The sequence below is a fragment of the Poecilia formosa genome, unplaced genomic scaffold (genome assembly GCF_000485575.1).
Source record: "Poecilia formosa unplaced genomic scaffold, Poecilia_formosa-5.1.2 Scaffold171, whole genome shotgun sequence".
In the NCBI taxonomy this organism is placed as follows: domain Eukaryota; kingdom Metazoa; phylum Chordata; class Actinopteri; order Cyprinodontiformes; family Poeciliidae; genus Poecilia; species Poecilia formosa.
The window spans coordinates 464536-491556 of record NW_006800110.1 but is presented as its reverse complement, the minus strand read 5'-3'; the positions used below and the strand labels follow the sequence as shown (position 1 = coordinate 491556).

The following is a 27021-nucleotide window of genomic DNA, read 5'->3' as shown; positions in this document are numbered from 1 at the left end:
ATCCCTCCATTCAGCCATCCTTCCATCTGTCCATCCATCCCTCCATTCAGCCATCCTTCCATCTGTCCATCCAGCCATCCATCCATCCATCCTTCCATCTGTCCATCCATCCATCCATCCATCCGTCCATCCATCCCTCCATCCATCCATCCATCCGTCTGATTCCACTGTCATGCCATCTCTTCCATCCTTTAATCAGTTATTTTTCATCCATCCATCCGGGTCCAAGGTTTAACGGGTCCAAAGTTAAACCCGGGTTTCACCTCTGTCTCTCCAGAACCTTTCTGGACCCCAGTGATGTTTGTAGTCCTTCCACAGGTCCTAGATTGACCTGTTGTCTTTACTTCAGATCAGGAGAGACAGTTAAAGTCGTCTTCATCTTTCTGGTTGATGACCTTTGACCTCAGACCCTGAGGTTCTAACTCATCTTGTTTTCTTAATTAATAAACCAAGTCAGAACTGGAATCTGGTGCATTCAGATGGATTTATCTTGTTTTCCTGCTGATCTTCACTAACAAGAGTTAGAGGAGGTTTATAGGAGGTTGTACAGATTCAGGACCTTTGACCTCGTTCCTCGTCTCTGAGCCTCACCTCTCAATCTGTTGTCTCTCCAACCAGGTGCAGGAGCCGCAGTCGGACCGGCAGCTGATTGAAACGTCTCCAGTTCTTCAGAAACTCACCAGCTTCGAGGATTCGATCGGAGTTTTGTTCACGCATGTCCGCCTGTTGGCCAGAGCGTTCACCTTGAGGACAGTGGGCTTCAACCACCTCACCCTGTGAGTCAACTGCAGACGATTACTCACCTGTAAAACTCAGACCCTCTGAAGGTTTCATCTGACCTTCTGTCTGACAGCGTTTCCTAAAACAGTTTGTGATTTGCTTCTTTAGGACACGAATTACATTAAAAACTGTGATTTGTATCTCTGAGCTGCTCTCAGCCACTGCATTTAGTCGTATTTTTTAATTTATTGATATTCTCATTGGAAAAGTTAGAGGAGAAAATAGTAAAAATAGCAATCCCAACAATACAGACAGTTTTAGGGGTTTCAAGCACAATTAATTGGAATTTATTGTCCAAAAATCTACTGAAGGGAGAGTAGCTTTACTAAAACATCCAAGAAATTACTTTGATCAAAGCTAATAATTACATCATCAGACAGACCAAAATATGAAGTCGAGGGAAAATGTTGGTATTTTAAGGACAAAAATGACAATAATTCATATTATAAGTAACAAAATAATTTCCAAATCAGTTTCTTTCAATAACAAACCTATAAAATTAAAACAAAACTGCAGGTCTGTGTCTGGTGAAGTTTGTCATTCAGTGGGTAGAAAATTCAGAAATTTTACTCAAGAGCAGAAATACATCATAATAAAATTATTCAAGTGAAAGTACAGCGTAGTAAAAGTACCCCTTAAAGTAACTTTTTCTAGGTTACTTTGGGTAAATGTAACCAGTTGCTTCCCAGCTCATCTTGAACGTCCTGTCAGGTGAAAGACGGCACACCTTTTATGTTTTTGTGTTTCTCTGGCAGCAGGGCTGATCCCGTCCAATAGAAGAAAAACCCAGGAAACTTTTAAGCCTCCATATCTGTATTCTGTCTCCTAACTGCGAGGCTGTAACCCCAATGCCCCATGGGAAATGCGGTTTTGATTCGCTGGATTGTCCTGGACTGAAGGTTTTCTCTTTCATTTATTTCAGCCACATCTCTCACTCCTCTCTCTGTGTCTCTCCCTCGCTGTCGTGCTTCAGTCCACCTAGTGATTTCTTGGAGTCTTACTTAAATCATTCTTTTTGATGCAGATTTAATTAAGGCTGGCTTCGCTATACATCCTCGGTGCGTGCTGCGCTCAGAGAGGGAGAGAGCGGCCATGCACATGTGGTTTCTGCTCTGTTTTTCTCTGTTAATTGCGGCGTCTCGCAGCAGTGCTGCAACGCCCCTGACTTTGAAAATGTTTTTTTTTTCCTTTCCTGCGCCGTGACGTTTATTCGATAGTCGGAGGGGAAAAAGTTGCAAACTTTCTATAGGTATTGATCTGTCGTTGTTGTGTAGCTGTCCTCATTTATTCATACCATGTAATTTTTAAAAAATTAAAATTTTCATTAACCCGCCTTCCGGCTAATGAGGCTCTCCTCCAGAATTGTATTATTTTTTCCTCCATTCAGTCTTGGAGAGGCTTATTTGCAATAGACGCTCGGCTCACTTCTGAGCTTTCCAACTCTACACAATAGTGGGTTTGACAGCTAAAGCAAATTAGGCTTGGCAGCGCGTGTTTGATATCTTATTGGCAGGTTGCGCTCTGTAATTGCTTGCTTAGGTTGGCCACAAGGACACTTCTCTGTGTGTTAGTGCACATCGTCTGCACACACACACACACACACACTCCTGAGCATGCTCTAATCCATCACTTAAATGTCAAACCTCTCTCCAGTCGGGGTCAGTCGAGTTGATTAGAGGTCCAGAGCTTTGTCTCCTCCTGAGCTTTACTTTGAGGACTTTCCAACTCAAGGTTGAAAGCGATATTTTCCAACTCGACGGCGAAGGTTTCTACTTGTTTCAGCCGAATCCGATCGCCTGTCCTGCAGCAAAACGAGAGGGGAAAGAGCCGATGCGTTTTAATTTATGTTCATCAGCTCGTTGGTAGCCGAAGGCACGTTGACCCAAATACAGCCGAGCGACGGCTGCCCACGAGGACCAAAGGTCGCGGCGAAGTGGGTCACGGTGTGGAGATGGAGCGCAGAACGAGGTCAGAGAACGGAAAGGAGACTCAGACGATAAGGAAGGATGTGGAGATGGGACGGCGGGCGACCTTTGGCCTTTCACTTTGAGGAGGACTGGAGGACAAGCTGACCCACATGGTGAAGAAGATGCAAGAAGAAACACAGGAGAAGTCGTGGAGCGCTGCAAAAACACAATTTTACCAAGTATTTTTGGCAATATCTGGAAGAATGAAGAAAAAAAGGTCGACTGCAGACTCAGTTCCTCCTTCTAAGGGATTATTTCTCAAAATTTGTTAGTTTTCAGCCACATTCTGGCTATTTATGGGCACAGCAAAAATGAAAACATGACATTCTTGTAATTAAACAGAAATAACCTTAGCCTGGCCCTAAAACTCCTTTGTACAGCACAGAAAAGGGATTTTTTAACTGAATGCCACTTTTTGGAAATATTTTCTGTCATTTCTGTTTTTAGAAAAGAAAGCGAACAGATAAAAGTATAGATTAAAACTGTCTGGTATGAAAGATGATATTTTATTTTTACACCATATAGTGTCAAAAAAGTGACCAAAAAAGTGAAAACAATAGAAATCTGAGTGAATACGTTTTCACTGCACTTCAGATGAAGTCGGGTGTTTATTTATGCGCTGCACATTTTCTAAAGAACTCTCAATTCCCAGCCAACAAATTGCCCAAAGTAGTTGCACTTGAATTGGACACAAGTGTCCATACAGAACCAGAACATTATTTCCCTCAGAGCCACGAGGAAAATGATTTTAAAGAAAAAAAATAAAAATGGACAGGCCTTTTCTTTTTGATTGGGCGGCCTTATTTCTGCCTGCTCAGAAGTGATGTTAGAGGCATTTTAGATCAAATTCAAAGGTGAATAAAGACCTCGGCTCCACACTTTACCTCAATTTCCTCCAGCTTTTCTGGAGAATTGTCACTGAAGCGAATAAAGGAGGCTCCTTTTGTGCAGCTGCACACATTCCTCTCTGACCCGCTCTATCTCCTCCTTTTTTTGTCCTCCATCTTTTTCCCTTATTCACTTCCTTTCTGGCTGTCACCCCGCTGCTTCCTGCCCACCTCGACCTCCTGTTGGAAGTGAAATCAGCATCTTTTCGCTTCCCTCTCGTCCTGCGGCTCTGGGTTTTCAGAAATCAGGTGTTTCCGACGTTCAACCCTGAAAGTCTGGGGATGATTTCTCCCCAGTCTCGCTCGTTCTCCGCCTCGGCTTTTCACGCTCTCATGAGCCGTGGCGGAGCCTTTTCATTAAGAAGCCCTCTGATTATTTTTAATGTGGGCATCAAGCGGTGTCCCTCTCCCCCAACGGTTCGCCGTCCTGGACCTCAAAGACGCAGTAAAAGGGGAAGAAAAGTGGCTCCAACTTAAAGCTTATCCTCCGCTCTTACATAAGCTCCTCTACAGTCTTTAAATTAAAATCAACTTCTTTATTTTTCCGGTTTTAAACATTCAAATTGCATCCGACTTTAATTCCTCTCCAGTTTTTTAAATGGACTAATCCTCCTGCGGTGCTAATGCGGTAAACTTAGTATCAAACAGGAAGTTTAAAAGTCGGTTATTTATCAGTTTAATTGTAGCTGGAAATGTTTCAGAGGGACAAAAACACAGATCCCAGTTTAATTATTCAGTAAGCAAAGATGGAGTGAACATTTTACAGTATCTTAAGGAAAAACTAAGTACACTCTATTATTTAGCAGTCTGTTGAACCAACATTTAGCAGTTTTGTCTCTTTAAAGGGACAGTGTCATATAAAATTGACTTTTTTTATTTATTTTTTTAGCTTTCCCTCCTCAAAAACAAACCTGGAGTGTTAAGATTTTTTCATGCATGTTTGAGAAATCCTATCATGTTCATGGCAACATTCAGCTGTGCAAAACACCTGGGTGGACGTAGCCCCGCCTCCAAGGACGAAACTCCTCCCCCCCCTGAGCTCCTTCAAACTCGCCAGCAGCAATTAGCAAACACCTTATAGGAGCTACTTCTCAGTGAAACGCTAGTAGAAAGGTTGTTAAAGGGTTAATACAGGAACTATGTTCATGACTTCCTGGAGGCGGAGTTTCAGAAAGAGTAGACGTTTCTTAAGTAGCTGCCAGCTGGATAAGCCACTTTATTGAGTGGTGATAGTCTAAGCTAGAGTAGCCATTAGCTTGAATTACCACTTTCCTGAAAAGGTTGTAAAGGTGTAGTCCAAGTAGCCATTAGCTTGAGTACTTCTAAGTTTGAGTAATTGACAGTTTCAGTAGACATTAGCTTGCATAGCTGCTAGCCTGGTACTTAGCTTATAAGTTACAGCTAGCTAATTTATAGCTTGAGTAGCTTTTAGCTTTAGTGAGTATTATTACAACAATTAGGAATCTGAAAGCTTCATTAGCCGTAGCTTAATGATTCTCCAAACTATAAATAGTTTGCTCAACCTCTACTGCAGTAAATATGAACTTCTGCTTTAAATCCCAAAGAAACGCATCAGACCAAGAGAGAACTTTAAAATCAATGTGTTTGGCTTTGAATTAAAACATAACCACCACACTTTCTGGACTTAGCAACAGAGCAGTACAAAAACAGAAAGTAAATAAATTCACAATTTAAAGCTAATTTAAATTCATACAGCAAGCACCGCTTTAAAAATGTAATTTCAAACTCGTGTTTCTTTGAAATCTGAAACCCTTATTTTTCAGATTTAATGTGTGTTTTGGTCCACATTGAAAACAGTTCAGATTTCTGCACCAAGGCCAATTTTACTTAACAAAATCAAGACAAAAACACAGGATAGTCAGCAACAAACTACAAAATATGACCTTTTTTAAATCATTTAAGGCAAATAGATATTTTCTTGTCCCCTCCCAGGCTGATTCTCATTGAACACCAATTGAATATTAGCCTGTTTTCATATGCAAAGCCTTTAAGACAGTTGATTATCATAATTTCTCTTTTGATTAACTAATTGGCTAAGCCTCCCAGTTCAGTGAAAGAGGACAACTTCCTGTTATTTAGGCTTACTATATGGCTTCCCAAACTAAGCTGCAGCAACTCTAGCTGACATCTGCTCTAGCCAAAATATGTACAAACTTATAGCTATTTAAGCTAATTGGTACTGAAGACAACAGTTAATCAAGCTGACACCTATGTTTTTTTTTAATTTACCATTGTTTTACCAGGAGGTCTCTTGAGTTTAAATCTCTTTTTCGAGGGAGTTTCATGCTAATGGTTGCTCAATCTAATAGCTATAAAAGCTAAAATCTACTGGAGCTAACTGCTTTAAAATCCAACGGCTAATCGGTTGTAGCATGTGTTTTTGCAGCCTCCAGGTTTCTGTATACAACAAAATGCATGTTGCTAACATACGTTTGTGAACTGTGCCTGATAAACTATCCCAGCATTTTTGAGCTGTAACAGAAATTGTTAAATTAGCGAAATAAACATTGTTAGTTTGAAATTATAGTAAACAAGAGTTTTACTTATAAGATACAAGAAGATTTTTAAGTTTGAGTCAGGTATTCATTCTTGTTTTCTCCAGGAGGATTCCTTGCTTACTATCCAGACAAGACCACTATGACTTCTGTCAGCTTCAGTTAAGATATTGACTACTATTAGCTACTCCACATGAACCCCACGGACAGTAAATGTTTTTTATTAAAGCAGTTTAAAGCTAGTTTTGCTTGACGTCTTTGTTTCGCTTCAGTTTTGGGTCTTTGAACTTTCTTTTGTTTCCCCTTTTGTATTTTAATGTTTACCTCATTTTTACAGTGGTTGTTTAGAAAAACAAATGAAAAAGAAAAGTAAATTTTTCATTCTTACAAATGCTAAATGAGTCAGTCGAAAAACTATAATTAACACATTAATCAAAAGTCAGAATAACTGGCGGTTGTTCTGAGACTGGGGTCCAGCGTTCTGTGGCTCATTCAAAAATAAAAACCAGTGGCAGACGTTAAAAGTTAGACAATAAACTTTGATCCTTTTGTTGCTGCTCTTCATCCTCTACCTCCGCACCCTCCTCATCTTCACACGCCGCCTCCTGCCGGGAGCGTGCAGCTATAGATGGATGTGCTGAATATACCTCCCGTCTCGCATGGCGTTCCCCTGCAGCCAGCGATCCCTGCCAGCCTGGCCCGACTCCAGCCCACATCTGCAATGCTAATCTATAATTCTGTTTAATTAATGACCATTACAGCAGCAGCAGCAGCAGTTACTGCAAACCCACCCAACCCCTCTCTAAGCGGGGACTTACAGTACAGAATCACAGCGTTTTCTTGGAAATGATGTTGAAAGATGGTTTCTAAACCTCTGCACAGAGCCTCTGCTTTTGCTGACAGGCTCTCCTGCAGGTGTTATTTTTTTTCCCCGCTAAGCACTCTTCTTTTGTACTTCAGTGCTTGAATTGCATTCAGATCCTCCAAGTTGTCACGCCGCCTGTCAGAGCAGCTGTTCCCAGCGGCTGCACATGAAACACACATCAACCAACTCCGTCGTTTTAGTTGGGAGTCTAAAAGCCCGGTAGATCCGCAGAGATGATGTGTATCCAGATGACCTCGCAGGCTCTTCCTATTTAATCCCGTTTTCGCCTCTTGTGACCTTCTTTCTCCGGTTTGTGTTCCTGCTTTTATCCAGAGGCCACAACCAGAGGATGGAGTTCCTCGGAGACTCCATCATGCAGCTGGTCGCCACCGAATATCTCTTCATCCACTTCCCTGACCACCATGAAGGACACTTAACTGTAAGATCAAATCACTGAAATCAAATGTCATCACCCACACTCCTTACAAGGCTTTCATTTCATTTTCCCACCCACAGACATCCATTTTCATCCATTTTCCCATCTTTACTTTGTGTTTCTGCTGCCTTCTTTCTAAATGAGTTAGTTTTCAGTGATTTCATCTTGTTTTTTTAGGTTATTTTTTATACTTCCACCTCCTTCCGCATTTCGCTCCACAGAAAGTGTGTTTACTGTACTCCATGTGATGGGTATTGTCACGAGACCAAACTGTTCGCCGCTTTTCAATAACAAACAGGCCTTTATCTGCAGCTCCTTTGTCAGACAGGAGAAATGAAGCTGCATCCAGGTGAAAATTTCAGCCTTATTTTGACTCAGCGTCTCGTCAGGACACAAGCATAAAAGAAACACAGGTTGTCACGTTTTCACTTCGCTTCAATCACGAGCATTGAATCAAAAATGGCCAGTGAAAAACAGACTGGAGTTTTTTACTGTTAATAAAGATTAATAAAGGATATTATAAAACTGCTGACTGTGCAGTCAGGCGGCAGACTTGTCCACTCGATGGCTGGAGTGGATAAGTCTGCATTTTATATCCTAAAACTTGATGAGTCCTGTTTTGTCTATTTTATCTCTTAACTGATCTCCATAGTAGAATTTGGTTATTTTTGATACGTTTGTGTATAAAACTATTTAAAATCCTCAAACAGGACTACTAATTACTTTTGGTTAATGTCTTAAGGATCCTTAACAATTCGGTTAAGCTGCCATTCACCGAATGTAAAAGTGGGAAACCAACTTTTACATTTAAACGATGTCATATAACTCCACCTAATTAAATAGTAGGAAGAAATAAGTGAAGTATAAAAAATTAGTTTTTTTTTTGGGTTAACATGATAGCGCTAAGCATCCATGCATCCCAGCACATGCAGATATTTCTTGTTTGACGTCATTTGTATAAAAGCCTCCATGCAGCAAGCTTTCATGAAGGCTGAAAGCTTGGAGCAATACCCAGGAGTCAACACGGGGCGCATCTGAAATGGATTTTGAATCGGGATAAAAAGTGCCCATTCAACTAGTGTTGGTGTCTGGTTTTTATTTTTTTATTTTTGCCACTTCAGTCGAGGTTGGGTGCGTGCTGTAAAATAAAATAAAATAAAAATGAGGGCATATCACAGCAAGACGAACTCATACGAGTCTCGTTTCATTCCATTTGCTCCCTTCTGCATCTCGTGGCTATATTTACCATGTTTGTGTGTTTCTTTTAGAGACTTAAATGCACCCTAACAAGTCGAACATGTTGTCATCCGCTCCGCTCCAAGTCACGATGTAATATTTAAGAGACTGAAACATTTTCTCTGCATGAATTATTCCACGTTCCCCTCCATTTTCATGCTTTTTATCGACTTCTTCTTTGGTTTTTTTCTTCTTTCTCCCCATGTAGTGAGTGATGCTCACCTTGCTGCTCGGATACGACATGAGTTCCTGTTTGTTTTGTTTCCCTGCAGCTTCTCCGCAGCTCGTTGGTGAACAACCGGACTCAGGCCAAAGTGGCAGAAGAGCTGGGCATGCAGGAGTTCGCCATCACCAACGACAAAACCAAACGGCCCGTCGCGCTTCGCACAAAGACTCTGGCTGACCTGTTGGAGTGTACGTTCATTTCTTTAATCTCAGCCTATGCATAGAAAACCAATCAGTGCTGCCATTTTGATATTTAGTTGAACTGGACGACTCATTAATGTTTTTTTTTGTACAGTTATTGAGCCTTAAATAGATGTTAAATGTGATAAGACCACAAAAAAACCTGCCAAACTGCCCCTAGGTTGATTTTTATGTGGCCCTCTCTACTCCATTTCAAGAACGTACAAAACAGTTGGTGCAACAATATGTAATTTCCTGCTTTCTACTTCTAAAAACAACCTTTTGTTGAATCACATTTGAGCGGTAGTGCGTCGTTACCTAGCAACCAAGATGAGCCTCAGCACAATTGGTCAGCTGGTTTTACTGCTGTACAATGGCTGCTGGAAAAGACAAGAGTTTTGTTGTTGACTTACCACCCAGAAACCACTTTCTGTATCCTTGTTGGTTGTGCAGGAGGCTCCACTTCTGCTTTTCAAACATATGGTCATATAATCGCGCATCTGTTTGCAGCCATTTTCACGAGCGGCTGTAAACTTTGAGTCAGCGGGTGTGGCCAGCAGGAGCTTATCGGGATTTAAAGTGACAGAGACCCTAAAACAGCTAATTTTGAATCTCATTTTCTGTGAATAAATTTGTGCAAAATTTTTTTACATATTTTGTGTAGCCTATACACCTGTCCTAAACTGTTCAAGGAAGCATAATAGTTCACTTTTAAAAACAATACTTATTGTGTTTTTATCACTAAAAGCAGTTTGACCTGAAGAAACAGAAGAAATCTTTTATATTTTCAGTTCTTCTCTAAATAACATCGACTAATAGTTGTTTTCACCAATGAGTTGAATGTTTCAAACGTCAAATCAAGCTGATTAAATCCTGGTTCTCGTCACCATGTGTGACGTTTTTACCCTCAAACTCAGAACCAGAGTCCGGTCCAGTAACTTCAGAAACCTCCCAGGGGTGAACAAATAGCAGCAACAACATTAAGGGACATTACGGTTTGTCCTGCAGGCTGCGCTGGACCACAGCTTCTGATAATCACAACTTTCTGGGATCATTAGGCTGCTGTATTATTTTTGATGGGATGTCGAGGTCAGCGCCTCACTGCGGGATGTAAACCGAGCTGCCAGCTCCCTGGCAGACAGGTGAAATTAATCAATCACCGCTTTGTTTTTTCAGTCATGTTGTTTCTCCCATAACATGGAGCTGTTGTTGCAAACTTCAGACTTTAATGTAAGACGCAGGCTCAGTATAATAATAGCAAAGAAACAGGATTATTTAGGAGCATTCAGGAGCTCCAGACTTTGACTCCAAGGCCAGAATATCATTTTTAAAAACTACAATCACCAAATAAGTTATTATGCTACTAGACAATAAGCTATTTTAATTAAATAAAATAATCTAATTTTATTGTTTTGTAGGAATCTGATCGTAGATCCAACCAGTTTGCTTGATATTCTGAGCTTGATTGAAGAAATCTGAAACAAGTTAGCTGCTAGTCTTATTTTGAAAACACTTGCTGTATTTTTATCTGAGTTTTAATGCACTGCAAAAACACAAAATTTTACCAAATGTTTTTGTCGAGTTTCTTGTGCAAATATTTTATTACACTTGAAAAAAGGCAAAACTAACATGTAGGTAACTTCAGCAGGAAGCAGGAGCTTGTTTAAAGTCAATAATTGATTTATTTATAACATGGGAAAATGTCTTGTAATAACTGAAATAATCTGCTAGTGGAACTAGAACCTTTAGGGAATTATTGACCGAAGAATAAGCTCCTATTTCTTGCAAAAAAAAGTTACTTGTTAGTTTTGTCTTATTTCAAGTGTAATACAATATTTGCACTAGAAAATAAGACAAATATACTTTTTAAGATTTTGTGTTTTTACAGTTTACAGCAATTAAAAGTAGATTTGTGTGCGCCGATCTGTACCTTACCCTACAGGCCAATGAGTATATGTGGTTCTAGTTACCATGACAACAGAAAGAAAACAGAAAGCCTGGCAAATTATAATTTTTTGTTGCATTTAACGTTTTAATGCGTAAAATTTAATTTAAAAGTTGTAGTTTTGTCTTAATTTATTTGATCTCATGGTCAGCAGGGCCGCTAAAGATCAGTCTAAGGGCCGCTAATGGCTCCCAACCCCCACTTTGAACACCATTGTATGCAAACATCAATACTAAATGGTTGGACGTTTAAAATCCTGTTTTTTAACCTGATGTTTTTTCCATATTTGAAGAAATTGACTGAAATTGTTAAATTTTCTCGCTAATTCTTCTCCAGTAAAAGATGAATTAATTTTAGAGCTTTTCAAACATCTTAACTGATTGGGCCACATGGAGCTTTATTTACACCAATATCCCAATAAAGACAAAAAGATTTCTTCTCATCTCTGCCAAACCTACACTTGAGTTGAAGCCCAGAGTGAAAAGACTGTTCGTCTGTCCAGATTAAAAGATGAATAACACAAGTAAATATGTCTCTTATTGGGACGGAGCCGACGCGTCCGCGTTAGGCCAACAGAAAGAGAGCAAACTGGGACGGAGGCATATGGGAAGTTGGGAATAAACACTTCCAGAATGATGAAAAACCCAACTGTGATTCATATCATTTGCCTTTCAAATCATCGCTCAGATTTTTTATTTTTTATTTATTTTTTCTGTGGGCTTGAGCAGAGTTGATGACACGGGAGGAAGTGGAAAGGGCAGCGTTGGAAATGATTTCAGCTCTTCTCTATATGAAGAGTCGCGCCCCGAGGCGGCAGCAGGCCCCTTACTGGCCCCTCTGAAATATTACCCATTATTCCTTCTTCGTGTCCTGCTGTCTTAGCCGCTGAGATGAGTGAATGCGGCGGCGGCGGCGGCAAATGGGAAAACAAAAGGCACCGCAGAGAGATGAAGATGACACCGCATGACCTCTGCTTACGTTTGAAATCTTTTTCAGCTGGGTTGGAAGCGCTGCAGTTTGACGTACAGTTTCATCTTAAAGAGGGCTGCCTGGCAGTTTAACACCCCCTGAACCTTTCCACCTTTTATCATGTTACAGCCGCAAGATTCAGTGTGTTTTAATAGAACTTTATGGGATGGATCAGCAGAGAGTAGTCAATAATTGTTGGATTGTTGAAGGGAAACAGAGAACCGTCAGTTTACAGAAATTCAAGACAAATCACTGAAATCAACAGATACTTTAGATCCAGTCTAAAACACGTATAGCTGCTTATTTTAACAGTTCAAGCCACAAATACATATTAATATGCATTAAAACACCACAATTAGCATTGCATTACAAAAAACACACAATCTGACCAAGTATTTTTGTCTATTTTCTGAAGGAAATACTTTAGTACAATTAAAATAAAACAAAACTATCTTGCAAGTTAAACTCCCACAAGAAATGGGAGCTAATTTTAGGTCAATAATTCCTTAATATTTAGTGAAAAAGTGCTAGTTCCACATGGAGATTATTTCACTTTCAACTTTTTGTTGCTGAAAAGTTGCTTGCAAGTTAGTTTTGTCTTAAAGTGGTCCAGGATATTTGCACTAGAAGCAGGACAAAAATACTTAGTAAGATTTGGTTAAATTGAAGGGAAAAAAAAGAAAAGAAAAATATATATATATATATTGTTTTTCTGCAGCATTTTCCAGGATAAAAAAATCTTAAATGAGTGTAAAGTTAAAGGGAAACTGTTTTATCTTGTTTTGTAGTTTTTCTCTTTTCTGTCAGGAACAGTTTGAGCCTCCTGTGTGTCGAACCCGTTCAGTGCAGATTTATTTGTTCGCATAAACAACTCTCTGGGTCACTTCTGATGCCAAACTTTTCAACATACGAGGCTGGATACATTCTGTGCATAAAAACTTTTAACCTTTGCACTAAGTTAAGGGACATATGCCTCTCCTTTCTTTATAGTTTTCTTGTGTATTTAATTCGGGGTGGCATTGAAAACAACCTAAAGAGTCTTAAAATTGACTGCAGCTACTTTGCTAAATTTGGTGGAAAAATCCTGTGAACACCTGGTTCTTGTTTCAAAATGTTTACGTTAAACTCCAGTCTGCTGCCGAACGCCTTCTGGGTTTTTAGCTTTCATTTACCTCAGAAGTAGAACTAGAAGACTTTTGTTAAGAACACGTTCTTAACTGTTCACTGGCTACCTTGCTTTCTTTTTTTCTTCTTCTATTGCTTTTTTATAAGTGCTCTCTTTGTTGTTGCAGCTTTCATCGCGGCTCTCTACATCGACAAAGACCTGGAGTACGTTCACACCTTCATGAACGTCTGCTTTTTCCCTCGGCTGAAGGTGAGCACCTATCGATGGCCATTCAGCGGCCGCGCCTGATCAATGCGCTGCCGAGCAGGGCACCTTAAGGAGAGAAAAGCGCCGAGGAGATGATGATGATGAGGAGGGAGCTAATGGCCGGGCCCTGATCGATGCAGGGGCCCTGAAGTGGTGCTTGGCTCTCGAATGCCTCTCATAATGGCGGCTCGCCCTGCTATTCCAGTCGACTTTTAATGGGAAGCGCAGCCGCTGCAGAGATGCATGCGTCGGGGTGTTGTTGCTGCTCATCAGCGTTTGGCTATTGATCTAAGGAGTGCGGCAGAGGAAGTCGAGTGTGTTTCAGAACTCCTGCGGCCAGATCGGCTTTTTATCCTCAAGTGCCCCGAGTCCAGATTTAGAGAGAAAACACCCCAGATTGCGCACTTGCTTGCAGAACTATCAGACACACACACACATACACACACAGCGAGTAACCCGCACAGCCTGGACCTCTCCTTGTGAGGCTGCTGCAGCGGTCTGATATGCCATGCTAATTGCTGTCTTGGTGTGCCTCTCCAGGGAGAATCCTCAGCTCTGGAGGAGCTGAGCTTTGCGTCATGGTCGCTACAAGAGAGCACCTCATTTCCACATCCAAGAGGAAAAGTTGTGAAACAGCCAGCACGTCTCCTTACACAGCCTTGTGGAAAGACGGCGTCGCACACTGTGCTGCTTCATCCAATTTAGATGGAAATAGAGAGCCAACCTTGCTGTATTTTTTCCCTCCTTTGTGCTGCGCCGTGTGATGATGCATATCGAGGGGCTTGCACAAGTGCATTTTGCAGCAGGAGTGGCTTGTTCTGCAGCAGAGGTGGGCTTTGTGCTCATTTCCAAACATCAAAATTCCTCTGCTTCACGCTGAAGGAGCGTAGAACCCTCCCACCACCCAGGAGCACTGCAAAAACACAAAAGTATTTTTAGTTTAGTTTCCGCTGCAAATGTCATGGTACACTTGAAAAAGGACAAAACTAACACAAGTAATTTTGCTGCAAGATTTATCAGCTTGTTTTGAGTCAATAATTCCTCAATATTGATTACAAAGTACTAGTTCCACTGGCAGATTCATGTATAACAAGAGAAAATGTCTTAAAATAATCTGCCAGTGGAACTATTATTTTTTTATCAATGAAAAATAAAGGGGTCTTTTTGTGCAGAATTCACACTTTGCACATTTTTGTATTTCCGTTTGGGTCTCAACTAGGGCTGTTGTAAAATAATATTTTAGTAATCGAGTTCTCTATAGAATACTTTTACGATCATCCGAGGAATCAAATAATGATCCTGGCGGAAAACGGTCCGCTACATAATAAAAGATAATTTAACGAAGCTTCGAGGCTGATAAATTTTCCTCAAGGAATTTTAGTAATTGAGGTGCTCGAATCATTTGAGGAATCGTTTCAGACCTAGTCTCAACTGCTTTTAAAACTTTTTTTGGCAATGAATAAGTTCACGTTTTTGGTGTCTGGCAAATGAGCAGTTTCAAAAACTTTCTGAATTTAACGTCACAAATCAGCTGAGTTCTGCCCGTTACCTGGCAACCCCAGCAAAGTCCAGCCTAGTAAAGTCTAGAGCTGAGCTCCAGCAGGTTTGTTCAGCTGGTTTAACCTCTGTATGCGCAGTACAATGGCTGCTGGAAAAGACAAGTGTGTTGTTGTTGTTACCATCCAGAAACCACTTGCTGCATTCTTGTTTTTTGTGCAGGAGCCTCCACTTCTGCTTTTCAAAGATGTACGGTTGTATAATTGTGCATCTGTTTGCAACCATTTCCACATGTCATAGTAAACGTTGAGTTTTTGGGTGTGGCCAGCAGCAGCTCATTTAGATTTAAAGTGACAGGACACTTTAAAACATCTCATTCTGACTAAAATTTGATTATCTAAGAATGATTTTGTGCCAAAAAATGTTTTGCATCGCCTGCAGACCTATCCTAACCTGTTCAAGGAAGCACACCAAGTCACCTTTAAGGAATTATTGTCTTACTTCAACTGTACTGGGATATTTTCACAAAAATCTAGACCAAAAATACTTGGTAAGCTTCCATGTTTTTGCAGAAAGAGATGGGGGAAAGTTGGATGGAGGGAAAAAAAATCAAGACCAGCAGAGATGGAGAGCAAAGCGAGAGCAAGGGAGCACAAGCAGGAGAAGCACTCTTTGTAGAAAATTAATAGGAGCAGACAGTTCTGCATTCAAAGTCTGCCTTTTTATGACAAGGCTGCTTCCCTGTTAATGGAAGGGCTTTTAGAAGTCCCACTTGGATAGGAAAAATGTATCAGGGCTGCACACCTGGGAGACTCCCAGACACTTTTTATTTCTGGCCGGGGATTGGCTTTTGTCTTAAGTAGCTTGTGATTTGTACCCACTGTGAAGACACAGACGGAGAGCCAGTCTGAGAGCGAGCAAATAAGTGAGTCCAAAAGGGGGAGCTTTATAAAAAGCGCTGGGATGGCGGGAATGAAATAAAAGCAAGAGCCAAAGGAGAGGGGTCCTAACTTTCAGCACACTGATTCTCTCAAAGAAATGGCTTTTAAAAGAAAAACAGATCGAAATGAAATGAGTGCGCCTGTCTCTGGTTTGTGTGTTGCAGGAGTTTATTTTGAACCAGGACTGGAACGACCCCAAATCTCAGCTGCAGCAGTGCTGTTTGACCCTGAGAACGGAGGGCAAGGAGCCCGACATCCCGCTGTACAAGTAAGAGCTCAGAGAAGTCAGGGCCGCGCCGCGTACGTACGAGCTGTTCGAGGCAAGCTGTGATGCTATTCTGAGCCACTTACCGTCAAACTGTTCGCAGAAACAATGTCTGAGCGTGTTCCCTCACAATTCACTATGGAATAAACACATTTTTAAAAATGCTAACCAGTGCTAGCTGCCAGCAACTCAGAATTTAATGCATTTTATTTTTATGTCACTGATTTATTGTCGTTTTGTCTATTGTCGTTTTTAATAAAATGACTTTAAATTAAATAGTTTTTAAGAAATGAATACATTTAAGCCCTGTTTCTCTTTTCCTAAGCTAATTTCAGCTAAGAGTTTTGGAGAAATTGTGTCCAAATTAGCCATCAAATCTTTCATATGTTGAATTTTGAACTATTTTTAAAATAAACTCTTATCAGAGCTTAAATTAAAACATATAATATGTTTCTAAAAACAGTTTTTAGTGGCATTTCTGGATAAATGTAAATCTAAGCCTTAGCATTCCTTAAAGTAGTGCAGCACTTAAAAAGTTTTTCACAATATTAGCTAACTAGCTGCTAATGTGACCTTGCTAGTTTTTTTGTGTGTTTTTTTTGCGTCTGTCACAGGTAAGTGCAGGTTTATATTATAACTCCAGGCTTAGTGCGACAGCATCATAAAATATATAATTTACAGCTGTAACATAGGTCTTACATTTCATTTGTAGTGGTCTTAAAAAGTCTTAAATTTGAGTTGGTAAAACCTGCCAAAGCTGTTTAGTGAGATATAAACTGTTACAAAGTGTTTTTCAATTACGCATCATATCAGCTGTCCAAAAGTAAAAAACCCATAATTATGACATCTGTCATTAAAAATCTTAAATTTCTGGGTTTCCCTTTAAATTAGAGCTCTGCTGTTTAACCTGTTATTTTGCTCACTTTAGAAAAGTAAAATCTGTTTTCCTGCAGGACTCCGTTCTTTGCTGCTGGTCCCAGAACGTTTCTGACCTCCGGTTTGAAGGTCGCTGTCGTGATAAATAAACATGGCCGCCGAAACCTCTCATTCAACAAGAAGTCGAGCTTGATAAAAGACTTGGGACGGCCGCCACGATGCTGCGTTCGTTGCCATAGAGACGTAGAAACGGCCTTTATTGGAGAGAAAAGGGGAGGTCGGCATGGAGACAGAAGTTCGCGTTGATGTCCAGTGTTTAATCGGCTCCTTCTGTCCCGCTCCGTGTTTTTCCGCGCGTCTTTTCAGCTTTATTTTTCCTCCTGCTTCTGTTGGTTTCTGACACGGCGCGTCTCTCCAGCCGCAGTCAGCGCGCCGTCGCCCGCGGGAACGCCAAGCAGAAACGAACGGAGCGCCGCGGCGGGAGGAGTTTCACCGATTTAGCCGGAGCGAGCTCCGCTCCGCAGAGACGAGGGGCCGGTCGGGTAATCCTGACTTCCTGCTGAGGCGGCCTGACCTCTGCAGGTCGATGTGAAGACGTTCCTTCACTTCCTAGAAAAATATGGAAGTCAAGTCAAAGATTTATGAGGCTTTTTATTTTCCTTTCTTCCTTATTTTACTTATTTTACTTCATTTATTCAATTTTTCCTAATTTTTTTCCTTCCTTATTGCTTCTACGCCATTTAATTCTGTCTTTACCTCAATTTCCTATTTTACTTCAGTCTTTCCATCCTTGTTTTACTTCTTTCCTTTCTTCTGTCTTCATAATTTTCTTTTTCTCTTCCTTTACTCCTTTCCTTCCTTCTGTCCTACTCTTCCTGCCTTGTTGTACTTTCTTTCTTTCATCTTTCTCTGATTTTCTTTTTTACTTCCTTCCTTCCTTCCTTCTTTCTTTCCTTCATTCCTTCCTTTCTTCCTTCCTTCCTCCCTTCCTCCCTCCCTCCCTCCCTCCCTCCCTCTCCTGTGGTTTATTTAGTCTTTTAATCTCTGTAATTTCCTCAGTTTTCTAAAAAATCTCCTGGAAAACTTGATTCTGTTGATGTTCTCTGACCTCCAGCTGACTCTCCTCTCAGAGGTCAAAGGTCGGGAGTCAGACGGAGGACCAGAGGAGAGGCTGATCCGCTCTATCACAGCAGGCCGTCAGTACTTCCTGTTAAACAGGAAGTTCTGCTCCGATCCGCCTCGCTCTCGCTGCATTATTGATTCCGCCATCATAATTGACAGACGGCATTAAAAATGGATCGAGCCGTTGAAATAAGTAAACGCTGTGAATAATTCAGCCGAGTCGCAGTGTGTTTGTGCTGCTGTCCCTGCAGGAATGAAACGGAGTCGCTGTTTCTTTTCTGCTAAACGAGGATCATCTGTTAACGAGTCGCTTCTTTTCTCCGTTTCTGTCAGCAGCTCAAACCGTTTGCTTGTTGGGAAAAGGGAATCTCTCTCTGCTTCAGATTGATTTCCTGGACTCATGCTTGTTTTTTGTTCCTGTTGTTTGCAGGACGCTGCAGACGGTCGGGCCGTCGCACGCCCGGACCTACACGGTCGCCGTCTACTTCAAAGGAGAACGCATCGGCTGCGGCAAAGGCCCCAGGTGAGAAAAATCCCTTCATTCCCAGTTAATCCCAGTTTCATCCTGTAAACATTTATTCCTTCTTTTCATGCTCCCTTCCTCCTTTGTATCCTTTTCTTTTTCCATCTCTCCTTTGTCACGTTTTTCTTTCTTGCTTCTCGTTTGAAGGTTTCACATTTAATCCTTTCACAAGTTCATGAATGTTTATATTTTAAAACACTCAAACGTCTGGAAACTCTGGAAAACTGTCGAAACCTTGATCCTTCCTGTAGACCATAAATATAGTCTTAAACTTGCAGTAAACTTTGGTTTTGATGGTTTAAACTAACAGGTGACAAAGTTCTGACATGAAAAACGTTTAGAAAACTGTGATAAGAATAAAAATATCCAACAACAACAACCGGCTGCTTTCCTTCTCAGTGCTCTACTAATGGGATGAGAATAATGGCTTCGCCGTATTGATGCCGTTTATTATAGCAATTAAGCTCAGCTCTATTGGGAAAGAGACATTATGCACAATGAAAATGAATCAATTCATTATTGATTTGACATAAATTTTGTTATGAAAATATCACTTTGCTGCTCAGAAGCGAATGCGGCGAGGCGACGCTGCACCCGGGATTCCTGCGGCCGCAGCAGGAGGCGAAGCAGAGCGTTTGTGCTTTTCACCGTCCGTCTACACTGCAAAAAATCTAAATATTATCAGGTATTTTTGGTCTAGTTTCAAGTGGAAACATATTGGTACACTTGAAATAAAACAAAACTAATTTATAAGTAACAAATGTGGAGCTTGTTTAAATCAATCATTTTTAATGTTGATTTTAAAAACATGTTTCACTGGTAGATTATTTCACTGACAGCATGGGGAAAATGTCTTACTATGAGTGAAATAATCTGCAGGATTATACTAAAGTTGGCCTATTATTCTAATGTGAACAGGTGAGAATTGGTCTGTGGTCTATATAAAACATGTTCAATACGTTTTTTGTATAAAATCATTCTTGGGTAATAAGATTTCAGTTTGCTCAGTTCATAATGAGCCGTTTTAGGGCGTCTTGTCACTTTAAATCCAAATGAGCCCAAAAACTCAACATCTACACTCGCACGTGAAAGTGGCTGCACACAGGTACGCAATTATACAATCGTACCTCTTTGAAAAGCATTAGTAGAGCCTCCTCAAAAAAAAAACTAGAATGCAGCAAGTGGTTTCTGGATGGTAAGTCAGCAACAAAACACTTGTCTTTTCCAGCAGCCATTGTAAAACCAGCTGACCAATTGTGTTGGAGCTCAGCTTGGGTTGCTAGGTAACGGCAGAACTCTGCTGTGGTTGCTAGGTAACGGTGCATTGCCTGCTGATTTGTGAGGCTACTTTCCAGAGGTTTTGAAACGGCTCATTTTCCAGACACCAATATTACTTGGTAATATTAACTTATAGCCAAAAACTGACTTTTTTTGTGCCTAGGCTGTTTTTAGAAGCTGTAAATAAAATTATAAAAATGTGCAAAATGTGAATTTTGCATAATTGGTCCCCTTTAATGATTGACTTAAAACAAGTTTCTAGATCTTGCTGAAAGTTTACTTGCAAGGTAGTTTTATCTTAAGTGTACTAAGATATTTGTTGTACAAATTAGACCAAAAATACTTGGTGATATTTTCTGTTTTTGCAGTGTGCAACCTGTTTTGTTGTTGTTGTTGTGTGTTTCCACTTCCTGTATTCATGCAGAGCAGAGAAAGTGAATCTCCACACGGCGGCCTTTTCAGGGTTGAAGGCGATAAAGCCGCAGCTGAGCCTGCGAGAAATGAAACCTAAATCCATCAAACATCTCATCCTCTCTCTCTCACACACACACACACACACACACTCATCCATCCATCCACACTTGAAAGCAGTCTCTGTTGCTCTAAGCTGGCGATAAGTTTGTCCCTTTTGCAGAATCTCAGAGCGCGCACTGTTTTCGTATTTACATGATTTAAGCTTCCAGCCACCTCTGATGTTGAGGCTACGATCAACATAATACACGCAGGACGGCGCCGAGTTGCAGACGCGAACGGCGCCCGGTGCTTTCCGGAGTGGGTGCTCTGCGGTACCTGTGATTGTCAGGCAGAAGGGCGCGCTAAGAATAAAAATAATGCCCTCCTGATAATCCTCTCAGCACCGGGCCTGTTTTTCTTTTCTTTGACAGAATTTCAGAAAGTCCCATTTTGAATATGCTAAAATCCTTCCCTGCCTGTGTGTCTCTGTCTCCCTCTAATCCAGCATCCAACAGGCTGAAATGGGAGCTGCGATGGATGCGCTTGAAAAATGTGAGTTGTTCAGCAACACAAACACACTTTCCTTTAGATGTTTTCTCAGTGTGTCTGTCTTGGTTCTGATGGATCCCATTGCTACATGCTAATGCTCTTCATCCTTACACATTGACTGATAGACTGGGAATGTTCAAATTCAAATAATCTTTATTTATCCCAAATGGAAATTAAATGCTGTTATAACACATCACAATATCATCCAAGTAATTTTTAAAGACTTGCTCTGGTTGCCAGGAAGGATCTCCAGTAGCAGTCAGTTTCACAACCAATCTAAGGAGACCTCTGACTTCTTTTAATTTGTATTTATATATATATATAAAAGAACTGTTAAAATTTGACTAAATGTTTTACTGTTTAGTCCACTTCAATTGAACTCCAGTCCGATTTGTTTGAGAAAGTGTGAATGCAAATCGAACTCTGTTCAACCTACAAAGTTCGGTCTCAGTTTGGTTGAAGTGAACTCTGGTGCGGTTTGAATGTATATGTGAATGCCAAGTGGACTGGGCACCGCTCCAAAAGCAGGAAGTGGACAACAGCACAGAGGATTCTGGGTAAATACAACCAAATCAAACATGGTAGCCTAGCGCTGGGGAGAAATGTGTGATCTTTCAGAAATCCTACAACCGCTAGGATTCTATAGAGCTCTACTCTGTTTTTATTTACATAGGAAGTTGCGCTCAGTGTCTTCTTCAGAGGTTTTGTCTTTTCATTCAGTGGTTCTTGCTGCAGTGCCCCCACAGGTGAGGAGGGGAACTGGTTTTTCAAAGGTTTGGTTTGTTTGACTCGGTGCAGTGTGAAAGAAAACCACAGCAGCTGAAAATGTAACAAATGTTGCAGTTTTGGTTCCCAATCGAACCGATTCTACCGGACTGAGGTGTGAAAACGGCCTGAATGTTTATCTGAGTCTCGTTTGAGTCGCTCTGTGTTGACGGCGCTGCACTGTCCCTGTTGGGTGTTAGCAGGGGGGGCCCAGCGCTCGGGCGAGAGGCCGAGCCAGAAACGGAGAACCAGGAAGCTAAGCACCATTGAGCACATCAATCATCCTGCAGGATGTTTCTGTCAGTGATGCACAGTTTGTGTTGTGCCTTTTTTTCCCTGTGTGATCATGTTTCTTCACACCCTGATGGACTCTCATGTACTCATCGCCGCTCTTCAGATTTGAAGGAGTGCGTCTGATGCGTCCCTGATGAGCCGCTGCCCTCCCTGGCTGCTTTTCATCTTGTTATTGTCTTTTCATCAACCAGCACTTAAGGAGAATAGATGGCGGGTTTTAGGCGTTTATGACATCTCGTTCTCTCCCAAGTAAAACTACAATTACGCGGCGCTCACAAACACATCCACCAGCAATTTCCATCGTGTAGCGCCGCCGCCTCGTACTCTCCCTGCATATGTATGCAGATGCATGTGTGCAGAATCCAGATTGTGTTTGGGAGGGACATGTTGGACTGGAATCAGTTGCTTTCTGCGACTACTTCATTAATCAAACGTACAATTTGTTCTTCTCTCAACTAATTAGCTGGAGGTGAACACAAATGGCTTTGTCGTGGCTGGCCTGTGCAAGTCGCCGAGGGCGCAGAGGTCCGACTTTGATTTCTCTCTGCTCTTAAATGAGGCCTCCAGCCACTTGTGATTGATGCAGTTTGTGTGCTCAGGCTTTAGCTTTTTATGAAACATTAGCGTTAGCGTGTCAGGAGCTAAAGCTCCACTCTCCTCCGTCTTCCTCCCTCTCCCCAGTGTACTCCTCTGTCACCAAGATTGATAGATGCTCATTGCTAGTAAATGAACACTTCCCCCCCTCATAAATTGCTGTTTCATGTGACTAGATTAGCGATGCCTTTTTAAAAGGTCAGTTAATTTAAAATCATCTCTTGGAGCACTCCCTTGTTTGGTGCAGTGCCTCCAGTTGAAGGGCTTTGTTTGACTTTGTATTCCCACCTAATTTAAGGCTGCTAATTTACAAGTCACCTGTCAGCAGGATGTGCTCTTTTTCACGTGATGTTCCCGGTGTGAGCTTTGGGATTTCTAACCTGCTTTAAATTGTGAGCCGCTGTAATTGAGTGCAGACTGTTGGCAGAAGAGATAAAAGTAGATTTTTATGCATGTGAAGTGGTTGGAATATAAAAATGAGGCTGTTTTGAAAAAGGTGCGTTGGAATGTAACAAACAAAACATTAGCTTTGAAGGACACGTTTGTTTGCTTTTGTATTTTAAGAAATCCAGGTTTAGCCAAATAAGTGTTAATTACAGTTTGCAGCCTAGACTAACAAATGGCTGCACTCTTATAAAAGAAAACTATATTTGTTAAAAAGTGATGACTTGAGCAGTGAAACACAAAAAAATAAAAGTGGAAAAAATACAAATCCATATATATATATATATATATATATATATATATATGCACACACACAGTTTTTCTTTCTTTTTTTCTTTTTTATTTTTTTGCTTAAATCATCTTTTGGAAAAATAATTTAGAAAAGCGACGATATGTTGAAGTGGGAGTGTTTTTCTAGTGACTCACCACAACATAAAATAAGACATTAAATTTCAAAATAAAACGTCAAACACAAACCTGACCAGACCAGAAGTGGGTAGTAACTAATTACATCTATTCAGTTGTATTTACTTGAGTAACTTTCTGGGAAAATATTTATTTTTTTGCTACACCCCGTGGCTTTCCCTTTCTGCTCCTTCAGACTAGCGGCAGCAGCAATTAGCAAACATCTGGTGCAACTACTTCTCAGTCCAACGCTGATAAAAACAGTTGAAACGGCATCATGAAGAAGAGTAGGAGCTTCTTAAAGACACAGAGACCCAATTTCAAAGCATCAAACTTCTTGTTTTTTATATACAGACTGAAGAGTTACCTGATTGTGCTATAAAATGGCCTTTAAAATACACGATGCTCTGTTTAAAGTAAAAATTTGCTGAAGTAGTGCTACCTGCCTCTAAACTTGATCAATTAATATATCAAGAATTTATTAAAGTCTGTAGTTTTAATTTGTGACTTACTTTGCTGTGAGCTAGCATGCTAAGTTTTTGCATAGTAATTATGTAATTAGTGCCAAAATGAAGCAAGTTAGCATGCTAGTTAATAGCATTTTTACTGCGTTGTGGACTAGCATGCTAACTTTTAGTTCTGCTTATGCAGTTTTAAACTAGCAGGGATGTTAGCTCAGCTGCTAATTATTATGCTGTTTGTAGCGTGCTAACTACGTCATGAACTAGCAAAGTTAGCTCATAACTTTTGTGTTTATTTAGAAACTACATAATTGATCATATTAAATTTTGAAGTATGCTATAGTAATTTTGCTTAAGTTGATACATTTTAACTTTTATTTGAGTAATTTCTTTTACTTGCGTAAAAATATGTTGAAGTTGTGTCACTCTTACTTGAGTACATTTTTGTGGGTCCGCCTCTGATTAAGACAACCATTCAGGCTAATATTAATGAATCTAATCCAACAAAATGATGTGGAATTTGGTCTCATCTACTTTATTAAGAGGCCATATTCTTTGACACGGGATACTCATAAATTAATGGCTGGTTTTTTTATTATTATTCATGAATCCTGTCCAGATTCATCATTTTTGACCAGGAAATTTTCTTTTGTTCCATAGTCAAACATGATTCTGTTTATATAAGCCTGCAAGGCCACAATCAGGATTTAAACATGCTTTTGAAGGATTTGCGCGTCTCCTGACCATGAGTTTGTATAATGAGACTTGAGCTCATGTGCTGCAGAACGGCCTAACACATCAACTCCTATTGGAGCCGCATTGTCTCCAGTGTGATTGTCAAGGGCCTCGCTTCATTTGTTCGCATAGCAAGACTAATCAAGGACATTAGCCCCGGTGTCATGTAATTCATCATTGATTGTCTTATTGGCCCTCTGTGCAGTTCTGGCTACACCATTACTCCCGCTGTATAACAGCCCTACCTTGTGTAAGTCTCTGATCGAAAACGCTGCCCTGCATCGTGTCGGGATTCATTTCCATGTTTTATTTAAAGCCTCCCCGAGTATCAGGAGCACTTTGAGAAGAATTGAACTTCTTCTTTTCTGTGTTTCCGCTGCTGATCTTTTCCTGGCTGACAGGATCCCACGGAGAGGAAGGTGAGGAGACACTACTGTATTCGCTCCGACAGCTCAGAGCTCATTAAAGACACCGAAGCCGGCCGATATTCGGTGCCGTCTCTGGCCGATGTGCCGCGGTTTGGGCTGGTTCCCGCCTTTGATGGCTCGCGTTTTGACAGTCTCCTGCCTGTATCTGTCAGGGCAGAATTAAACGTTAACCAAGGCCTGCACTGTAGGGAAACATGAGTGCAAACAAATTGAGCTGAGAGCAGCCAGGTGGGCTGGGGAGTCATCGGTTCACAGTTTCTGATGCTGATCTTCAAATATAAATGGAAACGGTTTCACCATTTATCATTCAGTTCTCACTGATTGAACTGCTGCTTATCTGGCTCTGAGACTCGTCTTCCCTTTGCTTGGTCCTTGAAACCTGCTTGTTTTGATAAACAATACAGTTTGTAGTAAAAGGAGGAAGAGCCTCTATTTGACTTCCTTACTACTTCTTACTCCAAAATGTTTTCTTTTGGTATTTATTAAAATTATCATTACGTTGTGACAAATAATCTGAAAAAAATCGAACTCCCAGTACTTCAGAAATACAACTCCGTCAAAAACAACCAATCAGAGTTGAGAGGAGGGTCTTAGCGCTGTCAATCACTCTTGTGCTCACTCCCTCCACCCTTTGCTCTCCACTTCATAGCCTGCCACAAATGCTAAGGCTAGTTAAGGATAAACTGTTTTCCTCTAAATGTAATTTGTTTCTCCACCATTAGAACATTCAGCAGCGCATTCACAAGGTTGATTGACAGCACTAAAACCCTCCTGCTGGCTCTGATTGGTTGTTTTCGGTTGGCAGCTCAATTTTTTTTCTTTTTCACAGATTATCTGTCTCATATTAAACCGTTACAACTTGATAGTTTTATAAAATCCAGGCTTCTCCATGTCCGGTTCTGGACCAGAAGACCCGAGTGGTCTTTAAGGTTAATACAACAACAGTACAAATGTACTTTAAAGTCTTTTATCTGAGCTACACGGTCATATAAAGCTGCTAGCATGCTAAGCTATAGTAAAACTGAAGAACGGGCTAGCTGTGTAGCATAGTTAGCATGCTAACTCATAGTAGCTTGCTTGTTGCAACACAAATTGTGTGCAAGATCAGAACATAACTTCTAAAAAGTATCATAACATCAACTGTTATCCTCCCTTGTTGGTTTTCCAAATTCTTTGCTGCCTCAGATCATTGTCTGAAAACACGCCGCCTCTCATTTTTCCGTTTTGCTTCCTTGCAGCTGCTTGTTTTTTGAACAATACAATATCTGTTGACGAGGAGAAAAGAGTCTCTATCCAGCTTGTTGCTGTAGGGGAACTACATTCTTTACTCGGTTCCCTCTAAACCTCTTAATCTCGGGATAAAAGCGTCAGGCGGTTAAAGAGGAGAGTAAAGAACAGTATGCAGCTTCTGTGTTCGCTGGCTTCAGGGTTTTATTTGCCCTTTGGCATGGCAGGAAAATCCCTTCATCAGCAGCATTATGCAGCCGCGCTGCTGGCCTGTTGACGGATGCGCGGCGCTCGAGGTGATAGAGTTGTGGAGTCGTCTCACGGCCTCCGTTCGCGCTGAATGCTAAAGCAAACCGAGTGTGTCGAGCTCCTTTAAGAGGCTAAACTTCAACATGTTTTTACTCGAGGAAAGGTAAAAAGTAGCCGTCTAAGTTGTTGTGTGTCTGTCTGGTGAATGTTTGGTTAAAACATGTTTGTTGTTCAGTTACTGGGCAGAAAATCCAGAAGTTTTACTCAAGAGCAGAAATACTCATGTAACAATAAAAAAGTACAGCAGGGTAAAAATACTCCTCAAAGTAAATTGTTTCACCTCCTGCTGTTTGGCAGAACACTTTTATTCGGGTCCAAATCTGCAGTTGGGTTGAGCGAGTTACCGTGTTATAACTGTTCAGCATGCAAAGTAAACGCTCCTCAAAGGAGCTTTTTCCTCAGACAGCTGGGAAGCCGCAGTTCGCTCCAACGGCCGACACGTTCTGAAACCAAGCCTGGCGTTTTCTGCTGCTGCCT

General features: G+C 40.9%; 1 protein-coding gene across 1 annotated transcript in view; it reads left to right on the top strand.

Annotated features, from left to right (window-relative positions):
- The window catches only part of drosha (drosha ribonuclease III), a 123432-nt gene that overhangs the window by 88953 nt on the left and 7458 nt on the right, over window positions 1-27021 (top strand). Inside the window, exons 25-31 of the mRNA XM_007565032.2 lie at window positions 619-776; window positions 7349-7454; window positions 8960-9101; window positions 13299-13381; window positions 15981-16084; window positions 18510-18602; window positions 20839-20885. Coding sequence (XP_007565094.1) covers window positions 619-776; window positions 7349-7454; window positions 8960-9101; window positions 13299-13381; window positions 15981-16084; window positions 18510-18602; window positions 20839-20885 — 733 coding nt within the window. The remainder of the gene's footprint in view (window positions 1-618; window positions 777-7348; window positions 7455-8959; window positions 9102-13298; window positions 13382-15980; window positions 16085-18509; window positions 18603-20838; window positions 20886-27021) is intronic.